Consider the following 12,651-nt stretch of genomic DNA (forward strand, 5'->3'; position numbering starts at 1 on the left):
CATCCGAACATCCGATGTGACACTGTTAAAGTTTAACACCTCGTATCCAAACACTCTTTGTTTGCGCAACAGCCCCTGAAACTGTCGCATCTCTCGCCTTTCGAGCTCCCGCGTCACCCCGCACCTGTCCGCCTATGACGTGTGGCTCCGCGGAAACCCACCCGCCCCGGCCCTGCCAGAACCAGCGTCAGCTGCGAACCCGTAGCGTCCCACACCTGGCGCCAATCGCATCCACCCAAGCCGTCTCGGTCTCGCACCCCCCACTCCACTCCACTCCACTCCGCCCTGTGCCCCTGTCCCTCTCTCTCTATAGCAGAGTCCACCAACCTCTGGCCCCTCGCATTAAACAAACCCGAATCCACGCAAGCAAGGCCCTTCTACAAGAGGGAGATGGTCGCCACGCCCACCCGCAGCCCCGCGTCACTCCGCCTCGTCGTCCCCCACTGCTCGCGCTTCCGCTTCCGCTTCCACCTCCACCACCAGCGAGAGCCGCGAGGCGGCGGCGGCGGGCCACGGCGATCCGGTCTCAGGTGCCCCGCCCCCGACCCACCCGATCCGCGAGCGCGTCTGACCGATCGGGCTCGCTCATTGAGTCATTGCTTGGCTTCACCTGCTGCAGGTGCTGCGGCGGGACCCCGCCTGCTGCTGCTTCGGCGGAGGGGAGGATGGCCGCGGCGGCAGCGGCGGCGGGGGAGATGGTGTGGATGCGGGTGCTTGAGGAGGGTGTGTTCCGGTTCGACGCGTCGGAGGCCGCGCGCGCCGCGGCGGGGCCCAGCCTCTCGTTCGCGGACCCGCGGTGGCGGGAGGCGGCGCGGGAGGGGGCGGACGCGCCCGCGGTGGTCCCGGCGTGCGAGGCCGCGCCGGGGGGCGCCCAGAAGGTCGTGCTCAAGGTACGCGGATCGGCGACGCACGCGTGTAGCGTGCTGGCCGTTGGTTTTGGGTGGGGGTTGTGATTGTGATGCGCGTTCGGCGCTCGGCTCCTCTCGTTTGTTTAGATCGCTTTGCCTCGGCTCGTGCTGCTGGTGGGATGGGCGATCGTTTGGATGGGTCCTTGTTGGCTGATGAGGAGAGCGCGTGAAATGCTGCTGATACGGTGATCCCCGTGTCTCATGTCTGTTGCTTGTTTTGGCATTGTCTGAGGGCTTAGCACTGTGGCGATCGGCCTTCTAGGACATGAGTACTCCCTCAGTCCCAACCCTCCGTCCAAAAAAAAAGAATGCAACTGCTTCTCGAGAAGGCAACCAATTTTAAATTTGACCAAATTTATACAAAATAGTACTTTATGGTACAAAATAAAAATAAATATCAATAGATTAATCATGTAATATATTTTCATACTAAATCTATATGGAGACGTTGGAGACATGAATGTTAGTGCTTGTTTGTATAAATTTGGTCAAACTTAAAACTATTTGACTCCTCGAGAAGCGAGAGTTGCATTCTTTTTGGGACGGAGGGAGTATGTATCACTGGTAGAAAACTAAGTATTAGTCCCGGTTGGAAAGGTGCAAATCTCTCGAAAAACCATCCGGGATAAAGCAATCGAGACAAAAGGGGGGTGTCTTTTATCCCGGGTCCCTCAACCGGGACTAAAGACACCCTTTAGTCCAACCGGGACTAAATGGGCTGCCGTATATGCTTCCTTTTGTCCTGGTTAGTAATACCAACTGGGATAAATGATTTTGCAAAAAATAAATTCCCGGGGGGTCCCAGAGAGGCCTCCCCACGCGATTTTCACGCGAAATATGCGCGTGCGCGGTTCGTGGGATTCGAACCCACGACCTCAAGCCTTGCGCGTAGCTTCCTTGTCATCCCACCTACACACCACATCTGACTATATAGGGGATCCAATCCTTTTATACTAATTCGTGGGGGACCCTTTTATCCCGGTTGGAAACACCAACCGGGATAAAAGACCCCCTTTTATCCCGGTTGGTATTACAAACCGGGATAGTCTACACGTGGGGGACCCTTTTATCCCGGTTTGTAATACCAACTGGGATAAATGAGGTCTTTTATCCCGGTTGGTGTTTCCAACCGGGATAAAAGGGTCCGAGGGCTTTAGTTCTTTTTTAGCCACCTGTGAGGGACCCTTTTATCCCGGTTGGAGTTTCCAACCGGGATAAAAGACCTCATTTTATCCCGGTTGGTGTCGTGAGCTTTAGTCCCAGGTGGTAACACCAACTGAGATTAAAAGGGTGACCTTTAGTCCCGGTTAAAGGGTCCCCCACGGGTAGCTGATTTTTTCACCCGGGACTAAAGGGTCCCCCTCGGGTGGCTGATTTTTGAACGGGGACAAAAGGTGACTTTTAGTTCCGGTTGCAAATAACCGGGAGTAAAGCTAAGCGCACCCCCTTTTGTACCGGGCCTACTTTAAACCGGGATTAAAAGGGGGCGCATCGAAAGTTAGTTCTCTACTAATGTATCTAATGCAGGGGAGCTTTCTTTCCTTGGGATGCTTCACGCTAAACACAGTGCACGTATTGGGGTAAATGCATTAAAATAATATAGTACATGTTGGGTCCCCGCAATTCACAAGAATTTTTAAGAGAAGGACCGTTGTGTTGCCACCATGCTTAAAAGCACATGTGAACACCTTTTGATATTTGCTAAGCCAACAAAGTGTTATTTGCACGTGTGAGCCTTTCAGCAACTGATCAAGTGTAAAAGTAGGCCATTTTTCTCATACAGTACAAGGAAGAACTCTAGATGTTGATCTGTGGTATTACATTGTCTTGTCATGCTCACCACAGTGCTGGAACCACTCGATTTGAAGCACTCAAATGCTGACTGAGCCCAGTTATCATTATTTTTGTACCATTTTCTATGCCAAAGTTGCTGACAATTTCAGTTTGATAACTCAAATGCCGACTGAGCCCAGTTATCATTATTTTTGTACCATTTTCTATGCCAAAGTTGCTGACAATTTCAGTTTGATAATTCACACACTGAATTGGACCTCGTTGGTGTTATGAAACTGGTGGTTTCAGATGAAAACCGGAACCATCGTGTTTCCAGTTTTAATGCAGATTTCGTTTCAAAATTTTGTCAAAAAATCTTGTATGTAGTGTACATAAAGTTAGTGTAGCTGCAATAATATGGTTTCGAATTCTTAGTAGATGTCAAGAAACAAAATAGACAAGCAGTCAGCCTGGCATCGTCCTTTATGAATGTCAAAAATCAAAGATAAATTTGAGATTAATTTTTTCTGGTTTATTTAACTTTGTATGTACCACAAACATGAATTTTTTTATGACTCTTGGAAATATTGCAACATGTTGGGTTAACTATATTTTTGGTCAAGAAGATTTCCGAACCCTAGGACACCAATGGATTTTTGTTCCTGTTTTTTCTATTTTTCTCCCAACATGTATTCACCATACCTGATTATGATAAACAATGAATTGTGTTTATATTGTGCTTGATGCGTATATGCCTAATATTATCTCCCTGGAACTATAACATGTCTCAAACAGATGTGTTTAGGCTTACTTGTTTTCTTTTAATTGAGCAGCTTCCATCTGGCACATCTTTGTATGGTACTGGAGAAGCGAGTGGCCCACTTGAACGAACTGGGAAACGAGTATGGCATCTGCTTTAAGAAACTATATATTATATATTTGAGTTAATTTCTTAAAGTTACAACTATCAACATTGTAACAAAGGTCCAATTCTTGACCATTTCACAAAACTAAATGTTCACAAGTTCCTTGTTACAATGTTACGATACGAATAGTTGTGGTTTTGCTAAATTAACCACATGTTTTTTGTCTTGTTTGTGACAGACTTGATATATTTTTTTATCAGGTTTTCACATGGAACACAGATGCATGGGGTTTTGGGTCAGGAACCACTTCATTGTACCAGTCACACCCTTGGGTTTTGGCTGTCCTCCCCGATGGAAAAGCATTGGGTGTCCTTGCTGATACCACTCGGCGCTGTGAGGTATGCAGCAGTACATCATTCTAAAGCCTTTTATTTGTAGATATGTTAACTAATCTGTGCCTTGAACTGAATGATTGTTTACTATTACAGATTGACTTGAGAGAAGAATCTACTATAAAGTTTTCTGCCTCATCTGCCTACCCTGTCATTACTTTTGGGCCATTTAAAACTCCTGCTGATGTTATGACGTCTTTGTCGCATGCAATTGGTATTTCTACCATGTTTAACCAATATCTTCTGGCACTAATATGTAGACAGGTTCTACGCTATATGCCTATATTTCTGTGGACAGATATACCTGCATGTTATTGCTTTACTGAGTCAAGTTTAATTTTGTTCACAAACAATGAAGCTGTTGTCTCTGTTTAATACATTTTGTAAATCTTGATAACATCGGGGTGTTGATTACAGAATATATTGCTTTTCAGTTGATTGATCTAACATTATAGGCACTGGTTTATTCATTTGAGGCATATATGTAATGTGGGTTCTGTATCTTTGCTGCTTGTATTGGCATTGTCTCTGCATATTATTTTTACCAAACCAGACATAAGCTATCTAAGACAGCATCCTTGCCTCCCCCCCCCCCCCCCCCTCTCTCTCTCTCTCTGTGTGTGTGTGTGTGTGTGTGTAATTGCCATAGCAGAACACACATATGCCATTTAGGTGTAATATGCTATTTTACTTGCTGCCTCGTCAAATAAGGTGGGAAAAAAATTCCATTGTAGGTACTGTGTCCATGCCACCAAAATGGTCACTTGGCTATCATCAGTGTCGCTGGAGCTACGATTCTTCTGAGAAAGTACTCAAGGTATTTTCTTGTCAGAGTAGATTATCTATGCGTATTTTGGGATGGAGGGTGTAATAAATATGGTCAAAGTCTTGCATTCTGACCTTTGAAAAGTAAAAAGATGAACATATGTGTTGCAAAGGAAATGCATGAAAGCACGGTGTGCTTTTCAAACATGGTGATAATCTTCATAAGCTGAAGTAGAAAACATTTATTAAAAGGGATGAAGCTTTTCTTGCTTGTGCTGTAAGTTGGAAAGTAGAATAGATCATGTTATCTAGTCCCTCAATCCCAAAATACTATTCGTTTTGGCTTTTTTAGATACATAACTTTTGCTATGAATTTAGACATACTATATATCTAGGTGCATATCAAAAACTATGCACCTAGAAAAGCCAAAACAAATAGTAATTTGGGACGGAGGGAGTATTGGAAAGAAGTATGTTCTTTTTCATGGGGTATCTGAAGTTATTCAACCATTTGTATATTTTGTGATGATATTTTATCCTGATGCTTGTCTATTTATTGCTTTCGCAGGTTATTAGAACATTTAGGGAGAAAGGCATTCCTTGCGATGTTGTCTGGATGGATATTGACTATATGGATGGTTTTAGGTGCTTCACGTTTGATAGTGTAAGTACTCATTCTGTTGTGGCTGCTACACAGTACTTTAATAACTGCTTTGTGTTCCTCTCATGTTTAAAAATATAATCCCTCGGAACCTTAACTAGACCATCCAATCATTTTTTTTCCAATAATTATATACTTTTTTAGCTAAGATTTATAGTGTTCTTTTAAGCCCAAACAACTTCCTATGACGATTGAATTTTTTAATCCTGTTTGAGCACTTTGCTATTGATATGCTACAGAAGCGATTCCCTGATCCAAAAGCAATGGTGGATGATCTCCACTCCATAGGTTGCCAAGCAATCTGGATGCTTGACCCAGGAATCAAGAAGGAGGAAGATTACTTTGTTTATGATAGCGGTACAAAAAATGATGTTTGGATTCAAAAGGCAGATGGCAGCCCATTTGTTGGTATGCTTCACTGACTTAAATAAATAAGCTCCATTGTCATCTTCTTGGATGGTAGGAGGAAATGCCTCACATAGTCTAATTTAGGGGAGGTATGGCCTGGTGATTGTGTTTTCCCTGATTATACGTCTGAAAAAACACGTGCCTGGTGGGCTGGTTTGGTAAAAGATTTCATCTCTAACGGCGTTGATGGAATATGGAATGATATGAACGAGCCGGCTGTTTTCAATGTACGTGATTTATATGAATCATATATTTAAGATCACCTTGTTTAATTTTTCCTATGTAACTGAAGGTATTGGTCTGAACTTGTAGACTACCACAAAGACAATGCCTGAAAGCAATATTCATAGGGGAGATGCTGATATTGGTGGTGTTAAAAATCATTCGTATTATCACAATGTACGTTTTTGTTCCCCTGCCATGTACTGTGGCTATTGAGTACTGACAATATAATTAGATGGATATTATTTCTACTTGATGTCTTTTAGTGTTTATAATTTTCAGGTCTATGGAATGCTAATGGCAAGATCTACTTATGAAGGAATGGCAATGGGTAATGCAGCTAAACGGCCATTTGTTCTTACCCGAGCTGGTTTTATAGGAAGCCAGCGCTATGCTGCAACATGGACTGGTGATAATCTGTCAAATTGGGAGCATCTGCACATGAGTCTACCAATGGTTCTTCAGTTGGTAAGTGAAATATCTGTTCTAAAATCTAAAATTGTCTCTGCTCGTTTTTTTGGAGTTCCTAGCCTTTTCTACTTTTGAAATTATGTTCCAACTTCCAAGTGCCCCTCAAAACAAAAATGTTCTATTTCTTTTGTCATTAGTACAAATGATTATGCATAACTATTTGGTGCTAGTTATTTTAGCATTTAATTTATTGTGACATTCAATTTCACAACGTGCACAATCTTGTGATGTGAAAGCCATCCACAGTCTGTCAATTTTCTATAGTGCAAGGGTTGAGAACAATGGTCTTCTGTATTAGTCAAAATGTGGTTCCTCAATTAGTTGTGCATCTGCCACAATTCTACTATTCTTGTTTTTTTCCTTTCTTTTAAGTCTTAAGGACTCTATTCTTGAGACATTGACATTTAGGAACTGAAATTGTTACAATGGCCATAATATGTTTACTGTGGGTCATCTGACAAGATATGTGATTTAAGCATGATCTTTTATGGTCTAACAATATGGTTATCTGATCAGGGTCTCAGTGGTCAACCATTGTCAGGTCCTGACATTGGTGGTTTTGCTGGGAATGCTACTCCAAAACTTTTTGGAAGATGGATGGGTGTGGGTGCATTGTTTCCATTTTCACGTGGCCACACGGAAACTGGAAGTATCGACCATGAGCCATGGTCCTTTGGTGAAGAGGTATGACGTCATGCTCCCAATACTGCCATCCAAACATGTGTACTCAAAAACACATAAAAATTTTGCTACATTCCAAGAATCTTGATTCACTGTGCATGTTTCTGCTTCACTGCATTTCATCTCTGCATGTAGTACATTGTTGATGGTTAAAAGAGTTTCTGTATTATGTTCCTTTTGTGCAGTATACTTGCCACACTTCTATAGCCTAGCATGTTCTTGAGATCCTATACATCTGTTGAGCATTTCCTCGATCTTTTTGTGCCAGTTATTATGCTATATATCATGATTTGGCCTGCAGTCATTTTGTTTTGTTAAAGGGGTTAGGGTTCCTAGGGAAGCAGAACTAAAGTCCAAGATATTGTGATAGCAGTTCGTTGTTGGTAATTAGGTTGAGTTTTATGTAATATTCTTAGGAATCAAAGCCTCTGCTGGCTATTTAGCATTGATCATTTCTTAAATGAGAAAGCACTGGCTAATTGAAAAACTTTGTACTTATTCCAGTGCGAGGAAGTTTGTCGCCTTGCCTTACTAAGACGGTACCGGCTACTGCCACATATCTACACTCTTTTTTACCATTCTCATACAAAGGGTATTCCGGTTGCTACTCCAGTTTTCTTTGCTGGTAATCAATTCTCTCACTCTGTATCACCCAATTTTAAGTTAGTTAAGATGCTGTAGTTTGTTGGAAGAACACAGATGTGTGGCAAGTTGTTGCTTCCTTTCTTTTGCGATCCAAACTGTATAAAAGATCCTTCTTAGATGGAGACTGTTTGGTGGGTTACATAGCATATGTCCTTCCAAGGATGCAGTTTCTTAACAAAAGTTGTGTTGCATTCCATGATCTTTTGTAGACCCTCAAGACCCTGAACTGAGAAAAGTTGAGACTTCCTTTCTCCTTGGACCACTTTTAGTCTGTGCAAGGTATTATCTTCACATCAATGACTTGACAATATCTTTTTCCATTTAACCTTTTTTCTTGAAACCGATGATCTGCTTTGTATTGTGTATAAATTTGCTTTCATATAGCTATGTGCCAGTGCCTCAGAGAGTGTTTGTGTGTTAGAGATGATTTTGCATAATTAACAGGAAATTGTTCAATTTTCTGTCATCAATTATATATAGATGAAAAGATGCCAAAATGCAAGTGTTCTTTTTTATGCATCTTTCTCTATTCTTTGGTATCATAAATCTTTCTGGTCTTTTGGCAGCACTTTGCCTAATAAAGGAGCTCATGAATGTGCACATACGTTACCAAAGGGCATATGGTTGCCTTTTGATTTTGCGGATTCACACCCTGTAAGTTGGTTCTTAAACTCCTAGTTTGCTGACTTACATGTGATTCCAAGACTTATTTATGAATGGATAATTGTGTAGGATTTGCCGGTGCTGTATTTACGAGGTGGAGCAATTCTTCCTGTAGGTCCTCCTATTAAGCATGTTGGTGAAGCAAGTTTGGAGGATGATTTGTCACTAATTATTGCATTGGATGAAAATGGTATGTACCTTCTCATTTTCTGAAGATCAAATGATGTTGGTATCCTCAAGTGTCAATATGCCATATGCTATTGAATGTATATGATGTGACTTGTTTATTGAACGATGAACACCAAATGGCAGGGATAAGCTCATGCTAGCCCTCCTGGGAGGCTCTGAGCTTTGAGGTTTATCTCTGCTTGATCCCAACAAATCTGCCGGGCTATTTATAAATAGAGCTGGCCTTAACAACTTTGGCTAAAAAAACTCATGAACAAACTTAGCAAATATCTGGATGCTAGCCACTTGTGGACGCCTGCCCTTTCTTCCTGCACTGAAACTTCTGACCAAAGAAAGCATCCACAACAGAATAAGAAACAAAATTTGATCTGCTGCACATTAATCAGTGTTTCTGTTACAGCTCATTCTTTATGCTTTAGTTAGCCTTTATTTTGTGTTCAAGATACTGATTTAAAATGTTGTCTCAAAACTGTGTGCATAATGTCTGCTCAATGACTTGGTTTGTTTTACAGGTAAAGCTGAAGGTGTCCTGTTTGAAGATGCTGGAGATGGGTATAAATTCACACAGGGAGACTATCTTCTGACGTATTACACTGCTGAACTCCACTCATCAGTTGTTACTGTCAAAGTCTTCAAATCTGAAGGGTCATGGAAGAGACCAAAACGAAATTTAAAAATAAATATATTGCTTGGTGGAGGTGCTATGGTGTGTCTATTGCTTTCCATTCCTTTATTTTCCACTCAAGCAACAAACATATCTTCATTGTAATTTTAAAGTCACTTTTTTTTTTCATCCAGATAAGTGCAGATGGTGTTGATGGTGGAGAAATACACCTTACAATGCCTCCTGAATCTGAAGTGTCCAGCTTAGTTGCAACTAGTGAACTTGAGTGCAAGAAACGTTTGGGTATTGTCCTACCATTTCTTTATGGTTATACTGTTTTAGATCTAGAAGGAAATGATTATCATCACCATAGTTCTAATTGTCCGAGCATGTCTCATACTGGCACATTGTGATGGATGTACAGAGATGATTCAGCCTATACCTGATACCGATGAGCCATCACGACAGGAAGGTGCTGAGCTATCAAAAATACCTGTTGATTTAAAGAGTGGAGACTGGTTGCTTAAGGTTGTTCCTGGGATTGGCGGTCGAATTATCTCGATGACCCATCTTCCTTCTGGTATGCTTCACCTGTGTAATTTGTAATATATCCTAATAAATGTTATTATCTTTGAAATAGATATATCCTTGTTTATTTGCTGACATGTACTTGTCCTGAGATACTCAAAAACTCATCTTATGCTTTATGATTGTTGTGTATCCTTTCGTCATGCAAATGCATTATAAATAGATCCATAAGTTAATTTCTTGTTAGCTAAGCTTGAGCATAATTTTGTAATTGACACGTGCAGATTCCCAGTGGCTTCATAGCAGGATTGAGATCAATGGTTATGAAGAATACAGTGGGACTGAATATAGGTCTGCTGGCTGCACAGAAGAGTATAATGTCATCAGGTAATGAAAGCAGTCATTTCAGACTAATTGCTTGTGATGATATTTGTTTCCTGTTAGTGAATATTCCTTGGCTAGTTCCAGGTTTGGTCCACTAGATAACTTATGTTGAAAAAATTTACAGGAGGTATCTTGAGCAATCTGGAGAGGAGGAATCTATTTGTATGGAAGGAGACATAGGTGGTGGTCTGGTTCTCCAACGCCAGATATCTATTTTGAAAGACAACCCAAAGATTGTTCAGATTGAGTCTAGCATTCAGGCAAGAAGTGTTGGAGCAGGTTCTGGTGGATTTTCAAGGTGAGGACTGAGGACCCTTTTTCTCTCGTGATATCCCCAGAGTTGCTCCAATGCACTCCTTATGCATGAAAGCAACTTTGTGGAGATATCGTCCTCAACTCTAGTGGTGTACACCAGGTCCGTCAGTAGTTAAAATCAATGCAAAACATGTTCTAGAACTGGCCTTATGGCCTTATGTAGCATATTGGTAGCCCATGCCTACAGATGCTGCGAGATAGCAGCTGCATGAAGCCATGGTTATGCCCACGTCAACCCTGTCAACTGTCATCGCAGCCTCTACCTCCATGCTGCCCAGATACAGGTGTTACCAATTGTTTTTTATGGACTAGATCACTAGAGGACTTACAGAACAATGATGACACCGGAAACAGAATGTTAGGCATGTCTGCTTCCTAAGCATCAGCTGACCTCATCCTTGATCATGTCTTGGTTTGTTTGCTTTGGAGCTTGTATCTTATATGCTTTGCTCACTTATTATAGCACTTTAGCTATTTCCTTCATTCACAAAAGAGGGTCAGTTTGGACATTGACTTGGTCACTAGACACTAGTAATCTACTTTGGTCGCATATTACCATTGTGAAATGTATGCAAAGTATAGCAAAGGTGGTTATGTTGATAGCACTTCTTAATACAAATCTAGCTTATCATTTTCAAAACTTAAAGGAAAATATTCAAAAGGATATTGATTAGTTTAAATTTGTTGACTGTATGCAAATGTAACTCAAAATGACACTTTTGTACAATGGATGTTTGATTCTTTCAAGAGTATCTTTAGAGACATTGAATTATGTTTTCCCTCTGAAGGTTGGTCTGTTTACGAGTTCATCCTACATTCACCCTGCTGCACCCAACTGAGGTGGTAGTTGCTTTCACGGCCGTCAATGGTTCAAAGCAAGAGATCTCCCCAGAGTCAGGAGAAATAACATTCGAGGGAGACCTCAGGCCCAATGGTAAGTTACTTTGTGCACCATTTGAAGACCCTTCCACCTTGTCCCATCTGTCAACTCATTTACTTTACGTCTTTATTGCTTTTCCATCTTTTGGTAAATTCTCAGGGGAATGGATGCTAGTGGACAAGTGTGTCGGGCTGAGCTTGGTGAATCGGTTTGACCCAAGTGAGGTTAGCAAATGCATGGTGCACTGGGGAACTGGTGATGTGAACATGGAGCTTTGGTCGGAGGAAAGGCCTGTTTCTAAGGACACGCCGTTGAGGATTTGCCACCAGTACGAGGTGAGGCAAACAAACTAGGCACAGCGAATACGTGTTTCTAAGGACAGCAGGAATAGATGTGCCAGATTAGACGGTGCTTCAGTTCGGGCTAGCGATTGTTTCACGGCCTGTGTGTATCGATGATGGCGCAGCGAGACAAGGTGTTTTGGAGTCGTGTCGTCACAGCCCTGGCACGAATGCTTTGCTTCGAAACTCAATTTGGTTGTTATGCAATCCCAGCTATTGTTCGCTAGACTTGTCAGTAATAAAGCTGTGGTAAATGTTGCAATCTCTATTATTTGTTTAGTTTAGTCAATTTCTGTTTGAAAAATCATGGTTGGACAACAAGAATCTGCAATCCAACACCAAAGGTATACGCACTTCAGTTTCGGAACCAAAATGGGGGCCCTTGAATTTTTATTGACAACACTACATCTTTCATTCCTTCCGGCCTTTCAGGCCCAAAATAACAAATCAGAGAAGGAAGAATGTTTACTATCATCATAATAATGGTTGACGTGGTGAAAATTGTTTTATGCCATGATCAGGACTTGAAATGACCACAAACTAATACCTTGACGCAGCAGTCAAAATTCAGTCACATCTCATGGCATAAGACTGTTTTCTTTTACTAATATTTTATAGTTTTTCTCTCTTTTATTTTCTTTTTCTTTTCTTTTTTATACAAACTTGTTTGTCGTGTGTACATATTTTGTGTGTGCGCCGATAGAATTATTTGTTTTTAATCTGGGCAAGTTTATTTTCCATGTACACCAATTTGTTCGCATGTGGAGCCAATTTGTTTACCTTTGTAGACTAATTTATTCGCGATGTTTTATTATTTGTTTACCTTGTGGACTGATTTGTTCATGTGGAGCTATCTTGTTCACATTTGTAAACTAATTTGTTCACGGTGTTGACATATTTTTTGTGTAGAATAATTTGGTCGCGTGTGGAGCTATTTGTTCACGAGATTAAATTA

The 12,651-nt window shown here is 41.4% G+C and overlaps 1 protein-coding gene across 1 annotated transcript; it reads left to right on the forward strand.

Moving 5' to 3' along the window:
• Positions 1-347: 347 nt before the first annotated feature.
• Positions 348-12,101, forward strand: LOC101760349 (alpha-glucosidase 2). Its single transcript, XM_004955994.4, has 23 exons — positions 348-530; positions 620-890; positions 3,515-3,583; positions 3,808-3,945; positions 4,036-4,153; positions 4,674-4,756; positions 5,273-5,368; positions 5,605-5,773; positions 5,858-6,000; positions 6,086-6,172; positions 6,278-6,463; positions 6,983-7,150; positions 7,652-7,772; positions 8,002-8,071; positions 8,359-8,446; positions 8,525-8,645; positions 9,157-9,350; positions 9,443-9,551; positions 9,673-9,828; positions 10,061-10,163; positions 10,285-10,458; positions 11,264-11,409; positions 11,515-12,101. The coding sequence occupies exons 1-23, from the start codon at positions 391-393 to the stop codon at positions 11,706-11,708; spliced, it is 3,144 nt and encodes a 1,047-aa protein (XP_004956051.1). The 5' UTR covers positions 348-390; the 3' UTR covers positions 11,709-12,101.
• Positions 12,102-12,651: the final 550 nt, after the last annotated feature.

Source organism: Setaria italica, chromosome II (genome assembly GCF_000263155.2).
Source record: "Setaria italica strain Yugu1 chromosome II, Setaria_italica_v2.0, whole genome shotgun sequence".
NCBI lineage: Eukaryota > Viridiplantae > Streptophyta > Magnoliopsida > Poales > Poaceae > Setaria > Setaria italica.